The sequence below is a fragment of the Perna viridis genome, chromosome 5, assembly GCF_037379345.1.
Source record: "Perna viridis isolate PV_CMFRI_1.1 ecotype Kerala chromosome 5, ASM3737934v1, whole genome shotgun sequence".
Classification (NCBI taxonomy): Eukaryota; Metazoa; Mollusca; class Bivalvia; order Mytilida; family Mytilidae; genus Perna; species Perna viridis.
In genome coordinates this window covers 6,296,257-6,317,451 of record NC_142449.1, presented here as the reverse complement: position 1 = coordinate 6,317,451, position 21,195 = coordinate 6,296,257, and the positions used below count along the sequence as shown (strand labels likewise).

At 32.4% G+C, this 21,195-nt stretch overlaps 1 protein-coding gene across 1 annotated transcript; it reads left to right on the top strand.

The window, feature by feature from the left end:
• The first annotated feature begins 2 nt into the window (after positions 1 to 2).
• On the top strand, positions 3 to 16,555 carry LOC148615749 (N-acetylglucosamine-1-phosphodiester alpha-N-acetylglucosaminidase-like). Its single transcript, XM_088582294.1, has 11 exons — positions 3 to 159; positions 2,179 to 2,609; positions 2,997 to 3,090; positions 5,845 to 5,978; positions 6,985 to 7,093; positions 7,898 to 8,026; positions 9,465 to 9,667; positions 11,636 to 11,818; positions 12,098 to 12,220; positions 12,867 to 12,936; positions 15,545 to 16,555. The coding sequence occupies exons 1-11, from the start codon at positions 119 to 121 to the stop codon at positions 15,783 to 15,785; spliced, it is 1,758 nt and encodes a 585-aa protein (XP_088438420.1). The 5' UTR covers positions 3 to 118; the 3' UTR covers positions 15,786 to 16,555.
• Positions 16,556 to 21,195: the final 4,640 nt, after the last annotated feature.

Below are 21,195 nucleotides of genomic sequence, written 5' to 3'. Positions count from 1 at the left end.
CTTCCGCCGTTCGGAATCACACTCTAAGGAAAATTCCGAAGGGACAAGCAGATGACGGAAAAAGTGATGTGGAAGTTGAGATAGTTGTTTGTCACCAAAATGATAACAGAATCAAGACATGCGGAGTTGTTTGATTTTCTTTATCACGGCGATTGCTAGGTATTTGTTTTAGGGTTATTTACTGTGTAGAACATTGCTTGGGGAATGCCCTTATTGGTAATATTATTGGACAGCAATCACTTGCTGTATCATGTATGCTTAAGTGAATGGTTGTAAGATAATCCCTTTTGGGATTCATTGTCCCACTGGGTGGCCAAATCAGAAAACACCTCAATACACTGAATTCCAGTACAGGTTAGGTCACGGGACACACTTGTTTCTTATAATTTTTTTACGGTTTCCTTTTACTGTACAATACACTTCAATACAATACAATACTTTATTTGCACAAACATGCGTAAAGGGAAGAGAATGGCCATGGGGGTTAACGTTTTTTAAAGGAAACATTCCCAAACAAGTGCCTGTGGCAGTGGGTCAGGATGGGCAGTTCTATTCCAGTAATTGGTACGGTAAAACCACATCAAATTAAAACTCCGAGTAAATGAGTATTCCACTAGTGCAGGTAACGGAATGCCATATTATGGTTTTGCCTGCCTTTAAGGGACATAGCTATTTGAACTTAATGCTGCTATAACAGATGTCTCCTCCAATGACAATATGTGAAACATTCTATATCACATGATGTACATATCTGGGTTAGAGTTCAAACAATCACATCCAAACTGCATACATCACTTACATAATACATCATGTCTTACAGATTTGTAACAGAAAGATTTTGAGCCATACATGTTTTGACAGAGGATAGATTTATATATGTAGAAAGTCCCTGAGCTCCATCCTTATTACCTGTCAGAGGGATAAGATCAATACACCTCTACCAAATATTATAATATTAATAGCATTAGCATCTGCCTAATTTATGTCCCATGATGAACAGGACCAGTCTACTGCAATTCATTTGGATAGTAAACCAGTCTTTTGGGTTTGAAAGTTATTTCCCTTGCTTACAATTATAAAAAAAAAAAACAATTATAGTCTGGAATATGAAAAAGGACTTTTTAAGAAGAATTTGCTCATAGTATTTTAATATTAGGTAGGATGGGATCTATATATATTTTGAGTTCAAGGAGTCATATGCCAGAAGATATATGAAATGAAAAAGACCGTATTATGTTTTTGATATACGTCCAGAACTGTTTTTGTTTCTTTTTTGTAATTTACCAATATGCTTCTACAACTTTTAGACTTTTGAACATTACTCTCACAACTATAACAAAATAAGGAACAAATATGTGATATATTGGTTACCAGAGGTTCTTTTTCTTAGCTTAACATTGTAATAAAAAACAATACTACTCAGTGATTTTCCTACCCTTATTTTTTGTCAGAATATCAGCCCCATTCCCTTAGAGAAATATGTTTAAAAATTCACAAATTTTAGCTGTCCAATTCCCAGTTGTGACTTAAAACACTATCTGGATATTTTTGGTTTTTGTATCAAAATTTTTATTTGCAAATCTCTGATTGTTTGAGGTGTTTTGGCAGTTATTCTTAATCTTCACATACTGAGGTGATTGCATTGCACTAATGCAGTCTATCTTATTCTTCAGAGTTGCACTTAATATAGTTATTTTGAAATGCTTTAAAAAGTTCTTGTCCCCATGTATATATGATAAATTTATGCATCTTTTTTTTTTCAAATTGTATGGTCCAAGGCCCTTCCCAAATATAGCAGGAAAATCACTGGTACTTGTAAACTGAGAAAAATGTTTTGACATGATTATTTTTCACCCAATTCACATGCATTTTTTTGTCTGTGTTTCTTGCACTAACAGGAGACTTGATTTTTTTCCACTTTTTAGCAGAATTCCACTATTTCAAATCTGGATTTTACCATTACGATTCTTTTTTACTGTATATTTACTTCGATTTTGCCAATTTCTGCTTGATTGTAGACCTTGTAAATTCATGTCTGTAACAGGAAACTTTTCCCAATTGTTCCATATTTTTGTATTTTTTTTAATGACCTTTGACTTGGGATAAGAAAATGAATTAACTATATACTAGTTTACAATGAACTTGACAGTACATCATGTAAGTCTTCTTGATTTTTAGCATTACAGTTCAAGCTGAATATATTGAAGACTTGGATGATCATGACCAGCTGATTGCCCAATACTTTACAAGTCATCAAACTAAAGTTCACAGTCATCGACATACCAGAGATTGTCAGCACATTAGTTATGGAAATGTAACCAATTCTAAACAATATGCTCACGGGGCGGAAAGTACTGATATAGAGCAGCCTTTCATTGAAACTCGTCATGTGATTAAACCAGTGGGATTTATTTACAACCAACGTTTCACTCACATTCGTCTGACAAAAATTAGCTACCCATTAAGAACATTATCTGTGTTAGAACCAAAGGAGAGGGGTGGTTGTAATGACCAAATAAGAGTTACTGTTGCAGAGTCAGCATTGCAGAAAAATTGTTTAGTTGCCATCAATGCTGGATTTTTCAATACTCACAATGGATCTTGTTTAGGTAAAATGTAAATGTATTTCAATCATTGCTAAAATGACTCTTTATTCGCCGAACTTTTGGAATTGACAATCCTTAAAAGCCTGTATGTATATAACAAGTGAAATTACAAATTAAATATCCTGCATGTTTTGAAGTTAGTGGTACTTTGGTGTGTTAGTCAAAAATGAACCTATAATTGTTCTTCGGGACACCTGCTTCTTACATTTTCAATAATGTGTGTTATTTATTTAGATTGTCAGTTACCTGTCCAAAATACATGTATTTGTCTCCTTGTATGTATGTCCACAATAAGCAGTTATTTAAATGAAAACAACCTAGAGTAGACTTTTTAAGAAACTTTTTTACATACATGTATTTGAAAAAAACTTATTTGAAATATTTTTGTAGGTAATGTGATATCCAATGGCAGAATTGTTATGGATTCAGGTGGAGTGCAGAATGCACACTTCGGTATAACTAAAGATGGGCATCTGTTCTTTGGGTAATGTCAAACAGATTTTATTCAAGATTAAATATCTAGAGAATGAAGTGTTCTATAAATGATCGCGATAGAAACAGTAACTGTCAAGTTTTACACTGTATGATTTAAAGGAATCAATATTTTTAATAATTTCCTAAGACACGGACAAGTACATGTATGTGGTTACATTTAGATTGTTTTTACCCAATCCATAACATTCTATAAACAGTGGTGGACCAGAAAAAAAATTGAGGGTGGTTTCAAATGAATGTCAGTAGGCTTTTTTTTTCATTCCTGCGTCATTGCATAAGTTGAGTTTCCACTAAATGTGTGTTAATGTGTCATCTATAATATAAACTTGTGAAAACAAGTTTTGATTTCAATATAAATCGACACATTTAACAACAAAAAGCAGGGTTTAACTACTTTTCTTTCAATTTTTACATTTTTTGTGTTTGCTTAAGGAATAAAAGGTTGTAGCAGTAATCAAAAGAATGTAATCTTGGGATAAAGATCAGGCATGGAAAACAGATATACGCAACAAAGAATGTAAAGTAAATAAAATAATACATGCGAAGTAACAAAAGCAAATGAGCAACTTGGACTCCACTAAAAATTGGGAGCATGGACCAGGTGCACCGGTAGGGTAAGCACCCTCTGCTTTTCTAGAAACACCCGCCGAGTCACTCATAAAAAGGTTAGTCCAGGGTAGTTGAAAGAGGAAAGGAAAACTATGACATATTTAACAAATCAGTTTTCATGGCACAGATGGATACACTGTAACGATCCACGGGTTCATGATGACCATAAAACTTCTGCAGTGATGACTTAAATCTTGTAGCAACATAACCCTGTTCCAGAAGCCTATTTGTTAGAAGTCTAGCACAATACAAAAAGTCTGCAAGCTGGGGCATAACATATAAGTTGAGTTGATATATGAACACTCCATAGACTATGGAGTCCTTACGCAGGTGCTGAAGGGATGTTGCCACATGAAAGGAAAGTTGACAATTCTGAATGAAACTAATGTCTGATATCATTTGAAATAGTTTCCATCACAACAAGACAACTGAGTGCCTTAAATTCTTTCTTCAAAATTTGTGTTTTGTGTAAGAGCAATAAATTTAAGAAGGTAGGCATATGAAGCCAACATTTCCTTCTGAACACTGAGGTTTTCTCAAGGAGACCCATACTTAGGAACAAGAAATTCAAATTTATTTATGGTTCAGAATGAAAGGGTTCTTATAAAGCAAGGATTTTGGTGAAAGTCTACTATGGAAATCCCCAGTAAAAGTTGGTATTTTTGTTCATTGCTGAGTTGTTGTTTGCAAAGGTACCAACATCATATTTAGCAGGAATCGTCAGTTGTTGTTAAGATGGTTTAATATCTTTTGAAAGTGATGCTATGGACAAATGAATGTCCTTGACTTCTGCTAAATTAGAAAATTGGGACTTTTTTTTAATAAAATACTTATAAGATATCCTGCTTTAACTTGCTTTTGGAACTTTGATGACCTTAAAAGTAATTGTCTAGAGGCTGTTTTGACAGTTGAATACCAGGTAAACCATAATGATCCCAATACTGCCATTTTTACACCCCAAGATATTGCAATCCAGTCAAATATTAGTTAAATAATTACTACTGTACTTTGAGAAAATGACACCTTGAAAAAAAAAAGAGATTTGATAAAGGGGTGGTCAGATCAACCCCTGGATCAGCCGCTGATAAATGAAAATCATATCAACTCAAACAGTTATGATATATAATGGTATTATACAATTATTAGTGGTATTATTTAAGGATTACCTTATTTCTACCATTATTAGTGGTATTATTTAAGGATTACCCTATTTCTACCATTATTAGTGGTATTATTTAAGGATTACCCTATTTCTACCATTATTAGTGGTATTATTTAAGGATTACCCTATTTCTACCATTATTAGTGGTATTATTTAAGGATTACCCTATTTCTACCATTATTAGTGGTATTATTTAAGGATTACCTTATTTCTACCATTATTAGTGGTATTAGTTAAGGATTACCCTATTTCTACCATTGGAGTAATTAATTGTTTGTTATATATGCTGTACTATATTTCTTTAATGAGATTTTTATCATTGTTTAGTGGCAAATAAATGATACTGATTTAAAATAAAGTGATTTCAATACAAATCTTGATATTAAATCTTCTGGCTGATTAAAATGGCTCTCTAGATAAAAATCTGCCCTACATTATACCAATGTGCCCAACTACCATTGAACTCCTGTTTGATCTTTTGGACTCAATCTTTCAAGTTAAAAAAAACTGTCAGTTATTATGGCCTTAGCCTTTAAATTCACTTTGACCATGGGATACAGGTCAAGTTATTGTGTCAGCAATGGTGACTTGACTCTGTCCATTCTTATGTGCATTCATCTGCCACTCTTAGGGTACCTACTTTGTGTAATTTGTAACTCAAAAAGTATTAAAATCATTCTTATTTAAGATATGCACATCCTATTATAGAAAAGTTTGATGATTTTTTTCCTGTATTTTTAGCATGTTGAACTTTTTTCAGCAGTGTATACAATCATTAGTACATTACTGTAGGAAATTTGTAACCCACACTGTAGTTTTTTTAACTTGCTTAGTGTTTATGTACTTCTTGAAATTACTAATGTGCTGAAAAATATATATAACAGTGTCACAGGTCCTATCTTGTATTGGTCTTGTTACAGGAAGAGGAATATTGTATGTTTTTTATTACTGATGATATGATTTGCTTTACAGTTATTTATCTGAGATAGATCTAGTCGCAGAGCAGTTTCAACAGTTGGTTGGTGGGGTGATCTGGATCATAAGAGATGGGAAGAATCATATACAGGAGAGCTTAAAGATAGAATGTCAAGATACACAGGAAACTGGTAAGAACTATATATATATATATATCACCAACATGGGGTTGTATTTGGTTATTTATTGTTAACATTGACAATTTTAAGGTGTTTTTATGTTAAATGATATTTTACGATGAAAGACTTTATCAATTTTGTTCACATCTTCTAGTAACATATTTGTCAATTTACATCACAGAGCTCTGAAAACTTATACATGGAGCTTTTATATCCTCCAAAAAAAAAAAGGTTGTCAGTTCTTTTTATAGTATGACATCAAGAAATAAGCAATATTGACCAAATTTACTTAATCTTCAGTTGTTGATGGAATGCTGTCTAGCTTTTTAATTTGTTTGTTTATGGATTTTAACTTGATGAAATTGGGTCGGTTGTTTGGGTAATGAAAGGTCGACCAGAAATGTTGTTATCTAATATATTATTTATATTTTAAATAAAAACTTTTTTCTATTTTCAAAAATTCCCCTATCAAACCTGTCCTTGTTTAGAAGTGGGATTCTAATCTACTGTAGGTACTTATAAGCAAACATTTTTCACTTGAAATTCATGTTAATCTAGCCTTCACATGAAATTAGCATGATTTTCATGTAAAATTCTCTTAACACAACTTTCATGTGGACAATTCATGTGAATTTCACATGAAGGCTCGATTAACCTGAATTTCACGTGAAAGTTAATTTTCTCAATTCAAGTGAAAATTGTATGAATAATTTTGCCTGTATATATATCATTTATAAACACCAATTCTAATTCCCATTTTTTTAGTGTCCAATAAACTTAAACAATTTGTAATCTATAGCATTCCTTACAGTATGATATAGTTATTGTGACTAAAATGTTAAGGTAAAATTGAAGTGGAAATCCAGTTTTAAAACGGGGTTGGTTAAAAACGTGTAAGTTGTTTAATTTATTATTTAGCACTATTTTTGTATAAACAAGTTTTGTTACAGAAGGGCTTAGTGATAAGTCAATACCCTGTAGACTTTTTTTTCCTTTATGCATTTGGTTTAATGTTTAGGAACCCTGGACCAATTTGCCAATGTCTTGTCAGCAAGAACTGTTGTTGGAAGTGACAAAGATGGACATGTTGTGTTGTTCCAAGTTGACGGAAAGACACATAGTAATGGGTAATTCTTTCTTTTCAACATACACAACCTAGTTCTGAACACTTTACTCATTCTTTTTGTCTACACATAGGTTATTTAAACATTAAATAAAGAATTAATTTTCCTGGTAGTTTTTTTTTAACCTTTTATTTGTCTTGATGAAAGTTTTTATCGCAGTTTCCTACCCATTTGTAGAGTTTAGAATGTCCCAAAAATTCCACCCTTCTGCATATTTTTATATTTTGCACAGTGCAGGTTTTTTATATGGCCGTAAAAAAGGTTTATGAGTGTATAATGGTATTATGATGTCGTCTGCATTGTCTTTGGTGTCTATTAACTTTTATTTATTTCTGATAGCTTAAGCCAAACGTATTGGATCTTTGAAATTTTAACAAATTATTTCTAGTGCCATGGCAGAAGGCCCTATAGTTTTTTTGTTTTGTTATTACCCCACCGCCTTTGAAAGTGGGGGGCCCTAAGGGGAAAAATAGATGTTATGTTATAAGAAATGATAGAAAAATTTAAATGCTAACCTGGTTTTTATGATTCAGATGTCAATGTGTTTCTTTTCGAAATTCTGTTTAAAAAAGTATTTTAGGGATGGAGTTATCAATTATTGTTTTGGAGTTAAATGGGTACCAAAATTAGGCAATACCAAAAAAAAAAATTTTAACTTATTTTTTGTTGGTCTGATTTTGAAATTAACCAGATTACATGATAATTCCTGCCACCCTCTCTAAAGGGCCAAAGGGATCACACCAGACAAATCACTTGTTTAATTATTTTATCTTGATTTTGAATTTTTTTCATTGGATTCCTTTTCAGAATGACTTTATATGAATTGGCTGATGTTTTACTAGAGTATGGTTTTGTGAATGCTATAAACCTTGATGGCGGAGGATCAACTACAAATGTGATATATAATACTTTGGTTAACTATCCCACAGATACATGGTAAGACTTGTTTTTATGAAGCAAGGCATATTTTATGAAAAGTATATCATGTAACATGATCCTTCAACTCTAAAGTTTAGAATAAATTTAATTTTTACTGTTCATGTTGTTTATTTGACTTCAGTTCTTTGGTTTGCTTTCATCAGTCAGGTCTAAAACATGTTGGACAACTAAAAATTGAGATGTTTTTTTTTGCCTTTAGCTAATTCTGTTTATTAGACAACGGCTGTCTTCACTCAGTAGGAGGTCTAATTATTGTTTTTTTTTAAATACCTTTTTGTGACTCTTGAAGAATTAGCGTTGCAGGTCTAGATGTCAAATGAATAGGCCCACAGCAGTGATAAGTTTGTCATAAAAGGTAACTAAATAGTGCTCAGAACACTGCTCAGAGCAACTGGGTTGTGTGCCTCAAGTGGTGGAGTGGGGTAACCCCAGCATGCTACATACTGGGTTCGGCAGACCATAATATGGAAGACCTGACCACAGGCCAAAGTGATGCACCGTGTTGGGAAAAAAGCCACATTCCTCGCACGTTAAAGAACACTGCTGTGGCATTCATTAGAAGAAGGAGCCTTGGCCACAGGAGGCTAAATTGCGTGGCCTTATCCATCTCTCCCAATTTCCAGTGACAATTTAAACTCGTTGACACTATTATCCTTGTGTCCCATCCAATTTTTCATTTCATCATCATTTTATGTTCATTTTATCATCCATTTGATGTTCATCGCTAGGATTTAGCTGAAATATTGCTGTTGGGGCGTTACACACCAACAATCAAACAGTTAATCAATCTTGAACAATTATAACATTCCTTTTTTTCTCAGAAATTCATAGCAAAATGCCTAGATGTTGGATAGAAGAATAGTACTTACACCGTTAAAATGTGGATGGAAAAATCATTTTTAAAATTTAATGTCTGTGCCCTACTTCTGCTATGCTCCACTTAGGAAAGACATGATTATTATAATATATAAAAAGGTTTTTAAAGTTTTTATTTTGAGAAATTGTGTGAGAACCTTCTGTTTTTATTCAATAATTAAATGCACTTACTAAATCTTATATTTTGAGTCAGTTAAAAGTACATGTAATTAACTGAATTTCAGATGAAAAATATGAAAAGGCAATTAAAATTTGGGATGCTAATGATTAACTGGGACTGCATATCATTTACCATTTAATAAAAAAAAAATATGAAATTTCTTGTTTAATGTCTTTCTTTACTCAACACTTAAGCAGGTCATAAAGACTAACATATTTATGGCAAACTAAGAAGATCAGATGATATTCCTAATGAACATTAATTGGTCATATGAAATTATTTGTTAAGCATGAATATTTGTTGCAGTTATAGTTATTTATATGTGATAAAGTTGAAGGATAAATTGAGTGATATGTATCAGAATTTATCAGTAGTGCCACTTTTGCATTTTCATTTTAGTACCTATGACAAAAAATTCAACTGTGCTAGGAATGTATCAACAATATTGTGTGTACACGAAGCAGAGTGCTCTCCCTTTGATTGTTCTGGCCATGGGATATGTAGGAATGGGAAGTGTATTTGTAATAAGTTCTGGACAGGACCACATTGTGATCATTTGAATTGTCCTCATGATTGCTCACAACATGGTATTTGCACAAAAGGTGGGATTCTCTCATTATATAATATAATTACTTCAATCTTCAATATGATATGCCAGTAGAAGTTATGATATTTCCAGTTGTTTTGGAATTTATTCCCCTTTTATTGATATTTAAGGTTTACTATTGATTTTAAAAAATGTTACTGATTAATCAAAATGTAAAACATTTAACCACATGTTCAATTTGTGATTTATTGTTATCAAGAATTGAATTATTATATGTCATATTTATACAGTGAAACTTGCCCAAACTGAACAGCAAGGGGACTTAAGGTTTCGTTCAGTTTAGACAGTGTCACTTACAACCAAACAGGTTTTGTCTTCTTCAAGGTCTTAAAGGGGTAACTGGCAGTAATTTTGTACTGCAAATAGACCATGATTTGTGTGTTTTGTTTATAATATTATGATAAAGTCAAACTTAAGATGCTTTTATGAAGATTTTATTGACAATTTATTTAGAAAAATTAGTCTGCCAATTATACCAGAAGTTCACAAAAGATTATAATATACTATTATGACGAACAGGTACATGTGTTACGGTAGAAAAGTAAATAGATTTTCCAGCCACTTTATTATGATTTGAATTGGCAAAAGATAAGGGATAAGACAAGTAAGGAGAGGAAATTAAAAGATTGAAATGTTATTTTAACCGTATTGTAAGGTAGACATAAAAATGAATAAAGCATGTGTAATCAATCAAGTGCACACATCTGAGATTAAAAAAATATTTCAAATTTATGATACTCCTCATGACAATATAGATGAATTAAAATCAATTTTACAAACTATTAACTTTTAATTGATGTTTTAATGAGCGAATTCATTCACCCACAATGTACTTACCTGTTGACAATTCATTAATTACAGGTGAGTGATCAATCGGCCCAAGTTATAATTTTGCTTCATAGGTGTCAATGATCAGTTAATGAAATAATTAAGCTTCGATAGGCAGGGGTTGGTTTATACTGGTCAATTAAGGGCAGTGTTACAGATTAGTTCTGAATTCAGAATTTACAGGATTTGGTTTAGAAAGGTAAAAGTACTACAGTTTGAATAGGAAATTCTACTGAACTTTGAAATTAGTTTGGTTAAGAGTGAAATTCGGTTTTCTTTGGGTTCAGTTTACACAGTTTTCACTGTACGCTTGATACAAAATAATTATTGATATTATTGACATCCAAAATACATAGTCCACAAAAGTTTGCCATATAAAAATGTTTATCTTTTTCTCTGAAGTAGTTAACTTAGGATGAATGTAGTTTCACTTCCAATGCAAAAAGCAAATGTCATCAAAATGTAAGTACATTGTACTAAGCAAGTGGTTTAGAAACGAACTCGTAGTGGTAATACAGTTTTGATTTATAGTTTTATTCAATATTTATTTCATTTTATTGTTGAAATTTCAAAGATTTGTTGATTATGATTTGGCAAGCTTTAATTTTTTAATTGTTTTTTCATTTTCATAAGCCACTCAAAAATGATAAAAATAAGAATCTTGAAAGAATGTTCTATTCTGTTTACTTTGATTTGGATGACTTGAACAACATATTGGTCTAAATAACCCTTGTTAATTCAAACTCATCAGTCATTTTGTCAGCTTGAATTTGAGAATGTCCCAAAGTTGACATAATTAAAAAGTCAAAGAAAATTTAATGAAATGATATTAACCCTAAACTATAATATTTTAAAATTAAACATTGTCTACAAATCATAAAAGCCTTTGAAAGGCAAATGAAAAGTATCTAAAAACTAACCAAAACTTTTTAGGAGGTAAGCAATATCTGACAACAAAGTAAAACTTGTGCCAGAAATAAAAAATCCAGAATATTTCAAACTTCACTTTCTCAAACTGCAATGAACTTATATATAATTAAATGATCTGGTTCAGTATGTTTGATCTACTAAGGTTGGACAGTATTTAGGTAAATTCTTAACCACAATCAAATCATGTCTTGTATTTATTTTACAGATGGTTGTCAATGTAATGCTGGTAGGAAGGGTGATAGCTGTAGTGTTTCCTGTCCTGCAGGGTACTATGGGAAAGATTGTGTACAACAGTGTTCCTGTTCTTCGGGTTCCTTTGGTGCTTGTGATCCAGTCAGTGGGAAATGTCAATGCAAACCAGGTTTTACTGGCGACCTCTGTCAAAATGGTAATCTGATAGTTAACAATAGATATCCAAGTATTCTGTGGGTATGATGACTTTTATTGATAGGCTTATTGAGCCCCAACAAAAGTCCACAAACAAGATTTAGTGTAATCTTCACTTTTTTTTTCACTATCCATGTTTTTTTTTAAACAATAATACCAATAACTGAGTCAAATTCTAATAATAAAACATGGAGACTTGTAAAACAATATTATCAGGAACCAATTGAAAATACTGAAAGAACACATGTTGTAGTTTAAATTGTGTTATATTTTATTCCAGATTGTGCAATAGGTTTCTATGGTAACCATTGCTTGAGTGTGTGCATGTGTTCTGATGGATGTCCATGCCATCCTGAAACAGGAAGCTGTGATTTTTCTAAGTTAACTAACAACTATATGCAAGGTAAAATGAATTAAGGATACTTTGGGTATTAAGAAAGGGTTCAAATTGGCAAGGGTTCAAGTTGGTTGTTGTCTGAGGTCTGGGACCCTCAATTTCTGACCTAAGACCTTTTTTAAATTTTAAATTGATATCTACAACTGCATTCATTGACATTTAATTGAGGATTTTTGGACTATTGAAAGTCCAAACCCTTCTACTCTTGTAAGTAATTTTGGACCTCTGAAATGTCTTAGGCTGAAGATTTGGAGTCTTTACTCTTTGATCAGTCTTATCAAATTTAGACATTGAATTTTCTTGATTCTTTAATGATAGAGTTTTTTTTTTCATGGAGCACTGGTAAGGTGGAATGTTTTGCTTTTTATAATAAACATTATAATTTTGAAATAGTTATGTATGATAGTATTCAATGCTTGGAGTATATCAACTTATATACTTGACCTTATTCCTTTACAACTATCATATGTACCAAAACTTATTACATGACAAGAAGTCTAGGTTAAAAATACAGTAAGTTTTTGGTACATATGCACGTCTGTTGTAAGTTTTGGTATATATAAAAAAAATTAATTAATTTTATTAAATAAACTGAAAACTGAAATGTTTTAGCTGGCTAATTTTGTACATTTTTTCCATTGCATGATAACAGTTGGAACATGCTATGCAAAGCAGCAGATTAAAAGGCAGCATCTAGTCCCTGATAGGTCTAATGAATTCAGGTGAGTGTCTGATATGTCTGATAAACTCAGGTGAGTGTCTGATAGTTCTGATGAATTCAAGTGACTGTTTGATAGGTCTAATGAATTCAGGTGAGTGTCTGATATGTCTGATAAACTCAGGTGAGTGTCTGATAGTTCTGATGAATTCAAGTGACTGTTTGATAGGTCTAATGAATTCAGGTGAGTGTCTTATATGTCTGATGAATTCAGGTGAGTGTCTGATAGTTCTGATGAATTCAAGTGACTGTTTGATAGGACTAATGAATTCAGGTGAGTGTCTGATATGTCTGATGAACTCAGGTACATATCTGATCAGTCTGATGAATTCAGGTGAGTGTCTTATATGTCTGATGAATTCAGGTGAGTGTCTGATAGGTCTAATGAATTCAGGTGAGTGTCTGATTTGTCTGATAAACTCAGGTGAGTGTCTGATAGGTCTAATGAATTCAGGTGAGTGACAAATAGGTCTGATGACTTCAGGTGAGTGACAAATAGGTCTGATGAATTCAGATGTGTCCCTGATAGATCTGATGAATTTATGTGAGTACCTGATAGGTCTGATGAATTCAGGTGAGTGTCTGATATGTCTGATGAATTCAAGTGTGTGACAAATAGGTCTGATAAACTCAGGTGAGTGTCTGATAGGTATAATGAATTCAAGTGAGTGTCTGATATGTCTGATGAACTCAGTAATGTATCTGATCAGTCTGATGAATTCAGGTGACCTCAGGTAAGTATCTGATCGGCCTGATGAATTCAGATTAGTCCCTGATAGATCTGATGAACTCAGGTGAGTGCCTGATAAGTCTGATGAATTCATGTGAGTACCTGATAGGTCTGATGAATTTAGGTTAGTGTCTGATAGGTCCATGAATTTAGGTGAGTTCCTGAGTTTGTTATGAATTCAGATGAGTACCTTATAGGTCTGATGAATTTTTTGTGTGAATTTCTCTGTACCAAAATAAACATAATAGTCACCTGTAATCATGGGAAGTTCAAGAAGTACATGTTGTATATTACTTGCATACTTTGATCTCAGCTTACAGAATATGGTTTATGAATGTTATTATATTAAACAATGTTTACATATGAACAAAGACCACCCCTTCCACCTTAATAAAAAAGGTCCACACCTCAAATCAAATCTCTTTTAATCTTTTCATTGAATGTTGAAACACAAATATTGGGTAAATGGTCATTTAATACTTACCCCACATCCTTTCCAAATCTGCCAAAGATGTGGTCATTTAATACTTACCCCACATCCTTTCCAAATCTGCCAAAGATGTGGTCATTTAATACTTACCCCACATCCTTTCCAAACCTGCCAAAGATGTGGTCATTTAATACTTACCCCACATCCTTTCCAAATCTGCCAAAGATGAGGTCATTTAATACTTACCCCACATCCTTTCCAAATCTGCCAAAGATATGGTGATTTAATACTGAGTCATCTTACTTTGATTACATGAATGAAATGCAAAAGTAAAACACCATCCAACCATCAAAGAGTGGAAAGTCACAGGGCAACGTCTTGTCTGTCAACAGTTAAAAAAATTGTACAAACCACCACTTATAAAAATTCAGTGGATTATTGAATTATGATTTCAAATCTTCTCCTTGCTTGTCTGTTGGCATTATAAATACACAAAACAAAAAGGCATGTACATGAAAAATCACCAAAAAGAGTTCTTTATCCATGAAGGCACTTGAGTAAAATCAGATGCAGCTGAATTGATTTGTAAAGTTTTTTATGTGTCCATTTTGACTTGTTGTCTTTATGGACTCTCCCTTTAGTTTTCATAATTATTGTTTATTTTTTGTTTATTTAATACAAATATTAAGGATGTTATAAGAATTACCTTATAATTTGAAAATAACAGAGATAAATGGACAACATATGCTTAATTACCCCTTTCCAATAAAGTTGCAAAGGGATATAGAACTGTACTGTCCACCAGCCTTATGGATACTCATAATCAATATCCTTCAACATTTATCTAAGCTGTACAGTTGTTGTCCTCTGGATAAGTTAACTGCCAATACATTTTCAAGGCCATACATCAAAGATCATGATTACAGGCTTACAGTTGGGCATGGCTATACATCTTATATTGTGATTACAGGGTTATAGTTGACCGAGGCCATACATCTATGATCATGATTACAGGGTTATAGTTGGACAAGGCCATACCTCTGTGATCATGATTGGGCAAAGCCATACATCTAAAATCATGATTACAGGGTTACTGTTGGGCAAGGCCATATATCTAAGATCATGATTACATGGTTACAGTTGGGCATGGCAATACATCTTATATTATGATTACAGGGTTATAGTTGGGCAAGGCCATACATCTATGGTCATGATTTCAGGATTAGTGTTGGGCAAGGCCTTGTATCTAAGATCAGGATTACAGGGTTACAGTTGGGCAAGGCAATACATCTTATCTTATGATTACAGGGTTACAATTGGCCTAGGTCATACATCTAAGATTATGATTACAGGGTTACAATTGGGATCATTTACATTGTATTGCTCTTTTTTTTTTTTTTTATGGCAGTGTTAGATAAAAAGTTCATTTATCTCATACCTGTTATTTTTCAGGTCCGTCACTATCAGTCTAATTTGTATAAGCATTTTTGCTGGAGCCAGTGCAATAATCAACATCATTTTTATTTGTAAACTGTGTACCAGGAAGGAAAAACAGAAAAGGAAGAAAGTTTTTAAGAAATCAAAAAGTGCCAAGAACAACATAGATGGAGATTACTCTGAAAATGAAATGTCTTCATTCAGTGAATACCCCATGGTGACTACATCATTTTCAAAATCAGCCAAAGATTATTAGAAATCAAACTCTGAATAAATGAATACTATGAAATAACTGTTAGTGTTCATATTTTTCATGGTTTGTTCAAAAATTGAAATAAAAACTTTATGTTAAAAATCTACATGTTCTTCCAAAATCCACTAAGTTATAACTTTACAATCAAATGAATTGCTGACTAACCATGAAAAATTATGTGTCCATGTATGAAAGTACTTTTACAGTAATATGTATTGTTAAGTTATAAGTTATTAAGGGCCCCAGTGCCACAAAAAACTTGAAATATTGTAAACATAATTTGTTGTAAGTGATGTTTTATAATCCCAATACTTTGATTAGATTAAGTATTTTATAAATTTTGTTGCACCCAGGCCATACAAGTTAACTACTGGTAACCTGTTGATGCTGTCACTTTTTTGTTACTCTTCTGGGTATGACATATACACTTGTTATTGGACTGTTTCATTCCTGTGCCTAGGTACAAGCAATTTCTACCTCAAAAAATTTTATAGGAGTACTCCTCCTTCTTTAACTTTATGAAATGTTGACATATATGTGCTATTTTGTTTTTTAAATGATTAGACTTGATGATATTTTCTGAAGCACATTTCAAATTTTAGTACTTCGCTGAATAGTGAAAAACTGTCAATCAAAAATCAGGCATCAAAAGATCGCATATCTTTATTTTGATATGTTGTTAAGAATATTTTGAATTCAAGAAAGAAAAATTCAACAATATTTCAATTTAGTTTTCCCTCTTATGACTGAAAAAAAAAAACAAAAAACAAAAACTGTAATACACAATAATTTCCTTTTAAAGGGAGATTACACTTCATTTTGCCGAACATACTGTAATAAATCTTTTAGTGGAAGGCTTTATATAAAAGATTGTTTGTCCAATTCCATTGATAAAATGTAACTTTCATCAAAAACATTTTTTTTCAATGGATAACATAATTATAATTACGCACGATTTTTATGTGGACAGCTACTAAAATTCACTAGTTAGCTAGAGAAAAAAAAATTCATTTTAAAAATACCCTACCAATCCTGTTTTTTCACTACTCTAGAACATGTTATAGGTATTTTTTGATGGAATGCAGCTGAACCGTCATTTTTAGCTTACCTGGTCAAAGGCTATGTGAGGTATTGCTGTCAATTCGCGTCTGTTGTCCGTCGTTGTCATTGTTAACAATTTTTCAAAACTCTTCTCCTCTGACACTACTTGACCAATTGGAACCAAACTTAGTATGAATGTTCCATTGGGTATCCTGCATAGAGCTGATGTGGAGATTTATAATTCATTGAAAAACATGGCCATTGTTACTAAAAATAGAACATAGAGGTCAGATAGTAGTTTTTTGCATATATCTCCAAAACCATTAGGTTTAGATAAATTCTGACTGTGGTTAAAGGGTTTAGCACGATGAGATCTATCTGCAGTCAGATTTTTATATTAATCCATTCAACCATGTTGGAGTTATTGCCCTTTTTCAATGTGTTTTGATATTTTTAATGTTATTTCTTTCAAAAATCTTCTCTGACACTACTTGACCAATTGAAACCAAACTTGGTGAGAATGTTTCTTTGGGTATCCTGCATAGAAATGATGAGGGGATTTTTGATCCATCGAAAAACATTACTAAAAATAGAACATAGGGGTCAGACAGTAGTTTTTCGCATATAACTCCAAAACAGTTAGGCTTAGCCAAATTCTTTCAATAGCTGAAAGGATCCTTATTATTAGGACTACAAAAGTCTTCAGGGATGAAAGTTGTCAGATGACACCTTGTAAGAGTTATTGCCCTTGACAGGGGAAAAATGAGGGTTTTTTTTTTTTTTTTTTTTTACAGTTTTCAGCCAATATCTTGAAAACTATGATAGATAGAAACTTTCAATTGCTGAAATGATCCTTATGATAGGTCCTATCAAAGTCTTCTTGAGTCAAAATTGTTGTACAACTTCTTGTTTAATTTTTTGCCCTTGAAAGGCAAAATTCAACCAGGTAAGCAAGTCAGGCTCTTGGGAGTTTCTTGTTTTAGTTGAGCTCTATCATAGTCAAGAAATCCTCCCATAAGTGTCTATATAAGATAATTTTATATCTTTAGTCTAATTGTTTTTCTCCTGTTTTTTTTTTTTAAAGAAAAATAAAACGCTATAGTTTTGTTCTTGATATATATAGTACAATAAAATTTTTTAACCCTAAATCAATGTTATAACTATGGAGTTTAGTTTTATGCTGTTAGCCTTCAGTATGATAACTATTAAAAAAAGCTAGATACACAATAAGTACCACAGTGTATTATATTCCTACAGATTTTGGATGGTAAATATCTGAAAATTTCCAAAGAGCCTAAAGATGAATCCAATTAAAAAAAAATCTTGATTGTTTTCCCACCATAAGTCCATATGCTTCACTTTTTTGACATTCCAAAATTAATTGCTGCTAAATTTTAATAAAGACTGAGTATTAGCATCCTATATTTCTAGGCTGTCTGAAACATGAATTGCTCAAAATCTTTCTGTCAGAAATGGTATATGGAATTTAGAAGTGAAGAGCAGGTGTTCTAGAAGTTTTCCTTCTTAGAATTAATTGTTAAATTTGGCAACCATAAAAATTCATGCTAGACATGTATTTATCAAGGTCTAAAACAAGACTTTTAGAATAGCTGATTAATTTTTGTTTTGTGAGTTAGCCAACACGTACACCACACTATTATGGCTATCTTTTACAGTCTTCCACTTTATTTTATTAGTGTTCATGTCTTTATTTTTTTTTCTGACAGGTATTTGTATGGTCAAAAAATGAGAAAAGAAATGTATAAATTGTACATGTACCATACTATGCATTATTAAGAATGCTTGACAAAATTATTTAGCCATGAAATGCTCTCTGCTTATAAAACCCCTCACTAGTTAATTTTTCCTATTAATAAAGCATGGGTAAGTTATTTGGGATGTTTCTTGTTTTATTTATTGTTAACCAGTAGATGTACTGGTATTCACTAATTATATGATTGCTGACTTATAATGGTATCATGCTGTGGTTGTCATAGTTATCTGCCAACTTTGGTTAATAACATAAAGCTTTTCAGATCGTTTTGAAACTTAACTACACAGACTTTTTGTATTGCGCTAGAACTCTAACAAATAGTCTTCTGGAACAGGGTTATGTTACTACAAGATTGAAGTCATCACTACAGAAGTTTTATTGTTGTCATTATGAACTCATGGATCGTTATGGTGTATCCATCTGCACCATGAAAACTGATTTATTCAACATGTCATAGTTTTCCTTTCCCCGTGTGTCTACCCGGACTTGACTTTTTATGAGCAACTTTGCGGGTGTTTCTAGAAAAGCAGAGGACGCTTACCCTACCGGTGCACCTGGTCCATGCTCCCAGTTTTTAGTGGAGTCGGAGTTGCTCATTTGCTTTTGTTACTTTGTATGTATGATTTTAGTTACTTTATGTTCTTTGTTGTGTATGTCTGTTTTCCATGTCTTGTCTTTGTCCCTTGATTACATTCTTTTGATTACCACTATAACCTTGGTTCCCTTGATAACTTTTTAATACAAAGTTCTTAGGGACATGGCAGAGAGTCTCATAGTTTCTTGAGATTTTGACCCTACTCCATTTGAAAATAAGAAGCTGAAGGATGGAAAATAAATGTTGTAAATAGAATTGCTGGAAAAAGTTTATTGTAATTCTGATTTTGAGTTTGTTCTCAATGTATTCCTTTTCAAATTCTTGTTTCAGATGTTTTTTTTCTTTACAGATTCAACTTATCTTTAATTTTTTAGGAGTTATAGAGACCAAAGTGGGTGACACTCCAAAAATTAACTTTTTTAATTGGTCTGATTTTTAAATTTTTATCATTGGATTTTTATTAGATTCCTCTTTAAAATCCCCAGGCTTGTTTATCCCTTGGCTACATGTCATACCACAGAAGGAAGGCTTGGATTGACTTGAGGGGGTTATGACATGAACCATTTAGAAATGAGAAGGAACCAACAAGTGAATTCCTTTGTCCAAGGAAATACAAGTGAGAATTCATTGAAGCTGATTGTTACCCTATAGTTTGATTTTTATGTATTTAGGACCAAGTGTTTGAAACTATAAAAATAGTATGGGTTCATTACATTGTATTTGTCAATGTTGAATTACACAGCAAACAGAATGAATATATTATAAATATTCTCACTCAACTCACACATAAGTTAAATTGCAACAAAAAAACTAAATTCTAGGAGTTCTTTGGTAAGATCATAACGTATATGTATTGTCTCGTGTGGCATAACAAAATTAAACTCTTGGTATTCTTTGACATGTTTAATTGCTAAGTTTTAAATTTCTTTGAACACTTTCATTCTGTGTCAGAAACTTCAATCATGATCCAAAATCTGAGCTGTACTAAGCTTTAATGTGTCAATACTTGCCCAAATTGTTTAGGGTTGGATCATTGTGGTCATATCAAGCTGACCCTGCACAGAATTTTATTACAAAAAGATTTCAGATATCTTTATGATTTTTAACAGATTGGGCCCTGCCCCTAGCTAGAACATGTGGGTCAGAAGGCTGTTTCTTGCAAATAACTCAAAAAACATTGTCTTTAGCAAATTTCTGGCAGAAGGTTATATTGTTATATTATCAGCATCATTAGATGGACCTAAGCCGAAATTTTCAAAACGATTTGTCAACTGATATAGGCATTACGGCCCCTGAAACAGTTTTTTTTTGCATTTTTCGCATGTGCAACTTTGAAAATTTTCTTCTGAAAAACCATTGCACAGAATTCAATGAAAGTTGGCATATTTGTTCCTCAGGGTATAATTAAATGATTATTGGGATTTTTGATTCATGAAAAAACATGGCGGCCACTACTAAAAATAGATCATATTGGTCAGAGAGCAGTTTTTTTGCAATTAACTCAAAAACCATTGCCTCAAGCAAATTTCTGGCTTGGGTAACAAAAAAGTTTGGGTTACATTGTTCAGCATCATTAGATGGATCTATGCTGAAATTTTCAAAACCATTCATTGACTGATGTAGGAGTTATAGCTCCTGAAAGTTGTTTTTTTTTGGCATTTTTCGCATGTGCAACTTTAACTCGAATAATTCAAGTCCTCACTGTCATCAATTCTCTCCAACTCATGTTAATGTAGCAATCAGTAGTGAGTGTAATGTAACGGCTGAATTATTGGGGTTACTGCAACATTGAAAATCTTCTGAAAAACCATTGCACAGAATTCAATGAAAGTTGGCATATTTGTTCCTTAGGGTATCCCAAACAAATTGATCATTGGGATTTTTGATTTGTGAAAAAAACATGGCCACCATTACTAAATATAGAACATATGGGTCAGAAGGCAGTTTTTTGCAATTTACTCAAAAACCAGTGCCTTAAGCAAATTTATGTGTGGGTTATATTG

Coding starts and splice junctions, on each gene's coding strand:
- LOC148615749 (XM_088582294.1), top strand. CDS start 119: ATGCGGAGTTGTTTGATTTTCTTTATCACGGCGATTGCTAG. Junction 7,094..7,897: donor GGAAAGACACATAGTAATGG/GTAATTCTTTCT, acceptor ATTCCTTTTCAG/AATGACTTTATATGAATTGG. Junction 11,819..12,097: donor TGGCGACCTCTGTCAAAATG/GTAATCTGATAG, acceptor ATTTTATTCCAG/ATTGTGCAATAGGTTTCTAT.